Below are 8,324 nucleotides of genomic sequence, written 5' to 3'. Positions count from 1 at the left end.
TGTTGTTTTAGTCTCAGCCATAGGTGAACTGTGACAAGGTAACGAAATGGCACAGTCCCCTCCTGCTAGTGGAGAACAACTTGGAGACAAGATCCGGGAACCAGGGATGCTCGAGGAAGTGGTGACAAGCACAATGGCCTTGGTCTTGGAGGGTAATCGCAAGGAAGTCTTTCTTACTCTGGTTTCACCCTCCTCGTCATCAGCTAAAGTTTTGGATTCAATCACCACAGTTCCCTCAGCTCTGAAAGTCATGCTTCCATCAGTGACAGTCAGGGAGCCCATGCCCGCGTCCCCCATCGTCACCGAGGCTCGCGGGAGCGTTGTGGATCTATCTCCCTGGCGACTCCTGTTTGGCATCACTAGTGGCGTCTTCCCTTTGTGAGGACGCGTCTTCAGGAGTGGGACCTCTGGGTGGCTGAGCCTGGCCGTGCGGTGCTGATGGACAGGGCTCTTCACTGGTTTGCGGGGGTCCCAGCAGCTCATGGGACTTGCAGCTCGAGTGGCTGACCAGACCGAAAAGGGAGACGGGTCAGTTCATCTTACCCACCAGGAGGACGGTACATCCTCCCTCGGTGTCCACGGACCCCCATGGATGGGAAGACCCACGGAGGCTCGAGCCCCTGATTGGCACATCCTCCGTGAACTTGCTCTACGTCCCTCTGACACATGACATGGTGCAGATGCTGTGTAAGAAGCTGTTATGTTGTGATGACGAGAGCAAAGCGTGCGGCGCCCTCGGAGGTGCTGCGGGCCTGGGCGGGCGCCCCCACAGCCGGGAAGCTCACCTTTGCTGGTGAGCTTGCTGCAACGTGACATTGCACAGAAAGTGCAGTGGTGACCGTGTCACCCGGGTGCACACTTAGGACAGCCCAGCTTAACCAGTCTCCCGGGTCCTTCTGTTTTAGCTCTTCACTGGACCTGAAAGCTTTTTCATTTATTTTCACCTATTTTGTAGGCTGTTGTTCTCCAAATTGTTGTATACAAATATTCTCTTACTAATTTTAATATAATCTGTTCTACATAGTTTGACCACACAGTAAATTAAATTGTAAAATTATTTATAATTTCAGAAACTTTAATCTTAAAACAAAATTAAAATTTATTTTAAAAAACTAAAATTTAAGTCAAAATTCAAAATGTACTTATTTAAACAATATTGAAATTTATTTATTAGGATAGTACCCTAATATAAGATACAGGGTGACATTTCCTCTTGGGGTTTAGCCAGGTCAGTGTGTTTCATGCGGACACAGCCGTTGGCGTCACGGCCAGTCCTGTCCAGACACGCGTTCCTCGGCACCGAGTTACCGGCTGCACGAGTTCACAGCACTCCAGCTGCTACTGTTTCTACACCATGAAAATTATCTGCTAAGAAAACACCTCCCTCTTGACAGTAGCATCAGAAAAGTTGTGTTTTTATGTGGAGATGCATATTGTTAGTAAAACAGAGCATGGCGGCATCTTTTCTCCAATGTCACCAAACTCCGTTGGACCACGTGCACACGCCGAAACGAGCCCGGCTCCACTTTTGGGTTACCTTTTTGGAGGTGTGCGCAGGCGGGGTGAGGTGAGCGGGCCGGGAGCCTGGGGTTCCAGGTCTGCCCGCAGCTCTGCCATCACTGCAGGTGACAGGTGACTCAGCCAGCCCTGGTGAGGGTCACGCCAGACACATGGGCTTGTCCTGTGGTTTAAGTGAGCCAGTGCTTACAAAGGGCTGTGAAGAGAGTCTGACATATAAGAAACGGTCAGTAGTTTTTAATCGTTAATCCAAATTGTAAAATTCAGTTGAGTCAGTGTTCAGACTTGTTAGGAAGTATTATTATCATTTTACAATATTACCCAGATGTTCATGTGAATCAGTATTTAACAAAAGTGTCTGAATTTTACAAAGACTAATTATAATATTCAAGAAGGAACAAATTATTTCTATTATAACACAATTATGTTGCAAACAGTTACATTTACATAACCTCAGATAATAGCAATTAATTTGACTTGAAAAGGCAAATATAACAGAAATAGAAGACATCTAATTGCAGCTTTTTTGCATTTTTGAATATTTATGTAAATTTTAATAAACTACACCCTGCTGTATTTCAATTTTATGTTATGTAATGGCAGGATTACCACAGAAATAAACTAAAATTACTTTTTGGCTGAAATCCACAAACCCAGCTTAATCTGAGCAAAGAGTTAATTTTATTTAGGAGCATTAATTAACATTTTAAATGAAAATCAAATTTCCATGCTTTTATCACCCATTTTGCTACTTTTTATTATTTATTTATTTATTTATTTTTATAGCTGAGCCATCCTGCCACCTGTTGGCAGCTCAGCTTGGGCGTAGTGTCACTGGCCCATGTGGGAACTGAACTGGTGGCCCTGCTGCTCAGAGCTTGCGCTCCCAAGCCAACTCTTAACCAACTGAGCCACTCGGCCAGCCCTCATTTTACTACTTTTTAATTTGCTTTTGTTAAGACTAAAAGTGCCCCTCAAGTGGAAAGCATTTCCAAGGTGTAACTGGAAAGTTCCCTGAGTCACTTTGTCACCTTCCCGCCCCTGACGTGGCCTCAGGCCCACAGTTTGCAGGTCGCTGTGTCTGAGTTGAGCCGACACTCGGCCGCTGGTCACTGCAGGAACGCCAGGTCTCGTTGTGTTTCTTAAGCTCCTACTGGATCTGCACCACAAGAAAGTTATTTAAAGTTCTGTGACGTTTTTGACCACACTTGAGTTAAATTGTCTCAAGACCATTTCAAGTGATATGTTTGAGAACCTTGATTATTCTGTAAATGATAAGCTGATGGTTCACTGCAAATCAAAACGTCAGTAGTTCTAGAAGCCAGGCTGTTGCCACAGACGGGCCAGATGAGTAAACAGACGGCCAAAGAGGACTGTCCCCTGCTTGCTCTTCCTGAGGCTGGGGCTGGACTTCTCTGTCTATCTGTCTGTCTGTCCTTTAAGTGAGCCGCAGCTCAGGATCTGGAAACTTCTGTTTCTCACAGCAAAGGGGAGTAGAGGGAAGAAGTGAAGGAGAAATCAGCAAGCATTTTCCACATTTAGGTTAAAAATACTTTCTGTTGCCCAGACTCCTGGCCTGTGATTACCTGAGGATTTGCACCTTTTCTTTAAGGGTTTTAATTTATCTTTTAATTTTCTCAAAACCTTCGGAAGCTGTGTGTGGGCTTTTTGCTGTTTACCTGGTCGGCCGCTGGCATTTTCATTCCATTCCCTGAGACTTTGTAAGAGGACACTGTGCGCACACCGACGTACGCGGGTTCCTTGGGCCCCGTCCCCCCCGCCTGTCCCCTTCACTCGGGGCTCCCACGCTGAGCGCAGCCTTCGGTCACAGGACGCCCCATCAGGAAGCCCAGGATGGAGGCGGGCCTGGGACCTGGCCTCTCCCAGACCCACATCCCAGCCACTCGCGACTCCTTCGTGGGCTGAGCTAAGTTTTAACATTTTTGCTGCGATGCCCATCTGTAGCCAAATGATATTTCCAGGCCTCTGACTGCAGCGTTCGACTTTGCCCCACGAGCTCAGTGCTCCAGAAAGGAAGTTTAGGAAAGCAGATGTACATTTTTCTATAGTTTTGGGTTTTTCAAGAATGAAAAACAATAGGAAATTTTTATACGTTAAAGTAATCACTTATTTTAATAAAATATAGCAATTAATTGTATTTACTTATAAATACCGTAATTATTTTCTGTGGATTTTTGACACATCTTGGAGAACAAACTTGAAATCAATTAACACAGTGAAAAGGTTACTGAGACAAAGCCCCTGTAATCAGACACTGCTCCATGCAGACCCGACTCAGACTCGCTTCCATGGGTTCAGCCGCGTGTCTGCCGCAGAACCTGCCCCTCCACCTTCGGGGCGCCTGGGGCTCTGCACCCACCTGCTCTTTCCTGCTGGTCCTCCTGCCAGACGCCCACTTCCTCCTGGGGCTTCTGAGGTCTCAGGAGCAGGCACCCGACTGCACGAGCTCCGAGCTCCGACAGAGTTCCTCTGAGAAAACTCATCGGCCCACGTGGCTCTCAGCGAGGACGAGGTTCTCGGGCTCTGGGCAGCCTGCCCCGCCGTGCTGCCAGGACTTGGGCACACACGTCACTTCTGGGCAGCACAGAGTGCTGCACTCCATTTTAGGTTTGGGAACTGGTCAGAAATAGCTTCCTTCAAGTTCCTAACAAGTGCTCAGTGCAGTTTCACCAGGGGATGACAAGTGTGCATCGTTTTAAACTATCGTTAGACAGATTCACGGATTTTTCCACAATTACCTACGATTTGTTTTTGCAAAAGCTGGTGCACCTAAAAGCAGAGACCTCGATTTGCTGCAGGTCCGTGCGGGCTGGGAGGTGAAACCCTGTGATGATCAGAAAACCGTGTCTCTGTATCGGATCGTTAGAAGTCGAAGCTTAATCACGGGGACATCACGTGGCTGTTCACTGATGTGAGTGCTTCCTCGTCTGAATGAGGGGGGTGCCAGGCCACCCCCTGGCGCCTGCAGCTGCTTTTCTGACACCGGGAAGAGCCTGATTTTAGACCTCAGCTTATTACTGTGGCTAAAATGCAGAAATAGGGATCTGGAAAGAATATTTTGACAAGTAATGATACAATATTTCTGATCTACATAAACATTCCAGCTGGGTGATGAGCTCATTTTTCTTTGTGCTTAAAGGAAATGTGTGATCAACTGTTGCACATCTGTATCTCGAATTCCTTTCTGCTCACTTGTATCTCCAGAGGCTCCACTGAGCTTAATCTAGACGCTCTGAAGTCACACACTGGCGAACAAGCGCCCATCGGCCCCTCTGGGGCCCACTGTCGGCTGCAAAACAAAACGAAACCATGGCGTCACCAGGCTCCACAGGGAGCGTCCCACAGAGGAAGGGTGTTGGCTGCAGGGACCCGCAGGGCTGTGGAGGCCCCGGCCCGGCCGCGGGCAGTGCTGTGAGCAGGTGGAGACGGGCTGGACCCCGTCACGTGGGCCGAGGCCATGCTCAGAGGTGTAGGTGGGCTCAGCGTGCGAGTGGAGGGAGTGTGTGCGGTGTAAGCGGCCAGGTTGACCTCCTGTGGAGAACAGACCCAGGTGAAGGCTAAGGGGACGGTCAGCGGGCTGGCCCCACGGCTGCTGGGGGCTGGTGTCCGTGCCTGGAGAGGTGTCAGGAGCAGGGAGGGGGTGCCGGTCGGGGACACGGCAAGCGCAGGGGCCTGCAGACACGCTGGAGCCAGCTCAGATCACACGTGAACTTGAAACAGCGACATGTTGACATAGGACTATAGGCTAAGATTTGTTGAGTAGATGTGTATAATTTTGCAAATAAAAACCTTGATACCCAGACAGTTAAGGCTTCTCGTCTGCATGTGGAATGCCTTTTTCCAGAGAACCTCAGAGGGTGGGAGTATCATTTCCAAAAATCCTTGCATGGCACGTGTGTGCAGGTCACTGGGGCGGGTCAGAGAGCGTGAAATGGGCTTGTAGGTCCGCCATCGACAATGCCACAAAGCCCCCACATTGAATATGGTGTCCAGTGCCTCTTGCCACGCCGCGGTGGTGCCTGGTCCCCGGCTGCCTGACTCTGCTCATCCTCCTCCCTACCCTGTGCCTCACCCCTGCCTCACCCTGCAGCTCACCCCACGCCTCCGTCCTCCGCCCGCCCGTGCCCACCGTGGTCCCCCCTCCTGTTTATGGGCAGGGGGGGCTCTGAGGCCTGTTTTACATTTCCTGATGTCCCCATCCACCCAGCAGAGCTAAGCTCATGTCTCTGAGGGTCATCAGAGCACCACACCTCTCGTGATGTGTTACAGCCCCTGGGATGTGGAGCTGATGTGATTTCACAAAAGACTCATATAATCTACAGTGTGAACACTTCTGCCATCTTGTGTGGATTTCCACCTGTCCACCTGCCCGAAGGACTCTGAGCCCCACAGTTGGTGTTGTGATGCTCCCGGGACCCAGCTCAGAGCTGGAGAGGGTAGGGGGACGACAGATTCTGGAAGGACAGATTGCCGAAGGGAGGCGAGGCCACACCACATGGGCCGAGCGGGCGTTTCTGGGCAAGACCTCAGCGTAACTGAGAACACTGTTACCTGAAACAGCACCCTTACATCCAGGAATACGGAGGCTGTGCTTATTTTCAACACAGTTTAATACCGCCAATGGCTAGAAATGATGTTGACAGTGGCTGTGAGACAAAACGGGGGATATTAAGAGAACCTGAGTGTTGAAGGACTAGAGTAGCTTCTGACTTGGTTTCCAATATTTCGTCAGAGACTTACAATTAAAGCAGCGTGTGAGGGCCGAGGCCCGCGAAGGCGCCTGAGGTTTTGTGCGAAGGTGTCCAGTCTGACCCAAAGCGCTCTCCCTGCCTCCACGAGAGCAGGAAGGTGAGCTGGGTAGTAGTGGAGTCACACTCGGCCTGCACACCATGGAGGCCCTCTTCCCTGTGACGTGTCGGCAGGCCCTCGTTAAAGCAGGAGTGTGACTCCATCCTGGGAAGAGGGGCGACTGCTCAGCGGCTCTGGGGCGACTGTTCCATTGTCGGTGTCGACTTCCGAGTGAGAGCTGGGACTCAGCGTTCCCACACGCGCTGGCGCAGTCCTGACATCTGCACCCACATCACACACGCCTGTGTTTGGAAAGCAGCTCTCAGCTGTGGAGTCATCCGGGTGCTCAGCTTTGTGGGGCTGCCTGGGGCTGTGCCGCCGGCCTTCCCCACCCCCCACACTGACACACACGCTGACACACACACTGACACATTTACACATGTGATCACATTCTCACACATACACACATGTACACACATGTGTGCACACACAAGCATACCAACGCCTGCCCACATGCCCACATGTGCGCGCACACACACATTCTCACACTCATCCAGTTGCTGAAACACTGAGCTTAGATGACAGTTGTGACACAGCCTGGGTGCCTGCCTTGCTGTTAACACTCTCCGTTTGCACCTTGCAGCCGACCAAACAGGGATGCTGTTCATAGGAGACGCCGTGCTACAGGTCAGTGTCTCGAACCTCAGTCCTTCATGCGGCTGCATTCTTATTTTAAATTTACAGTAATCAATCATTATCCTGAAAATCCTTCATTTGTCGTCTCTTCAGGTTAATGGCATTAATGTAGAAAACGCGACTCATGAAGAAGTGGTAAGTGTTACGTTGTATTCTTTGTTCTGTTTATCAGATATTCTTTTATAATATCTAAAATCTAGATATTGATAGTTTTTCTCTCTAGATTTTCATTTCATGGAGTGTATTCATAGACAGAGCTTTAGAACTGGAATGAAAACCTGAGAGACGCGTCAGGCATGTTTCAGAAGGAGCCCTGTGCAGGGCTTGCTGAGTCCCATGCTGGTGGCTCTGCATGGGGACCCCTCGGGCAGGGACCCCAGACACTGTGAAGGGTCCATTTCGGTACGTCTGTCTGTCTCGAAGCCGGGAGGATGGAGGTCCAAGCAGTGTGGACTCGCTGGGGAGGCCTGAGGCCGCCGGCTGTGCTGAGAGCAGCATCTGTCAGGGCTTCCACACTCTCACTTCCTCCCACCACGCTCGTGCGCAGAACCCCTGGGAGGATGGCTCACAGGTGACGCACACCTGTGGTGACAACCCGGGATGATGGTGCGTCCTCATGTGTGTCAGCAGGCCTCACCCGGCATTCCTACCGTGGGAATGACTTTGCCGGCGTCATGGACGAAACAGACCTCCAGCCCGAGGCGTTGGTTCCGTGGTTGAGCCCTGAGCAGCCGTGCAGCTGGTCGGCGCTGTGGCCGCGTGTGAGGAAGGTGGGGCAGAGGAAGGTGCTGTGTGTGTGTGTGGAGCTGCAGGTCCCCACCTAATTAAGCTGATCCTGACAGATGAAGGATGGCGGGGCGCCGGCGGCCGAGCGTCCATGGGCAGGGCCTGACTGAGGGCAGAGGCGCCACGAGCGGGGGGCAGCGGAGGAGGAGCCGGGGGGCACCTGGGACAAGCCGGGCCGGCCGTCAGAGCTCCCGCAAGGACTTGCGTGTGGCTGTCACGTGAAATCCAGCGCAGCTCCTGTCTGTTAACATCGCCTCTCAGGGGCAGGTGTGTGCGTTCACTCACCACCGCTTATCTTTCCGAGAAGCCAGCGTTTAGTTGCACGACAGGACAAACAGCCACCCGACAGCAAGTCCTCTGGTCGGCATAGCACTGAATTCCCGAGACCAGGACCCAGGGCGCGAGCCGTGTTCCCGAGTGAGGGGTAACTGTGTGATCCATTCCTCCGTTTCTTCACTCAAAGTGTATTTACTGGGCTGTGATCTGTCCCAGGCAGAGAAAGGACTCACACATGG

General features: G+C 51.3%; 1 protein-coding gene across 1 annotated transcript in view; it reads left to right on the top strand.

The window, feature by feature from the left end:
- SNTG2 (syntrophin gamma 2) overlaps positions 1–8,324 on the top strand; it is a 171,833-nt gene that overhangs the window by 52,508 nt on the left and 111,001 nt on the right. The window contains exons 5-7 of the mRNA XM_019646282.1: positions 6,971–7,014; positions 7,117–7,181; positions 8,071–8,121. Coding sequence (XP_019501827.1) covers positions 6,971–7,014; positions 7,117–7,181; positions 8,071–8,121 — 160 coding nt within the window. The remainder of the gene's footprint in view (positions 1–6,970; positions 7,015–7,116; positions 7,182–8,070; positions 8,122–8,324) is intronic.

The sequence above is a fragment of the Hipposideros armiger genome, unplaced genomic scaffold, assembly GCF_001890085.2.
Source record: "Hipposideros armiger isolate ML-2016 unplaced genomic scaffold, ASM189008v1 scaffold_100, whole genome shotgun sequence".
Taxonomy (NCBI): domain Eukaryota; kingdom Metazoa; phylum Chordata; class Mammalia; order Chiroptera; family Hipposideridae; genus Hipposideros; species Hipposideros armiger.
Note: the sequence above shows the minus strand (reverse complement) of the source record. Positions and strands in the feature narration are given on the sequence as shown.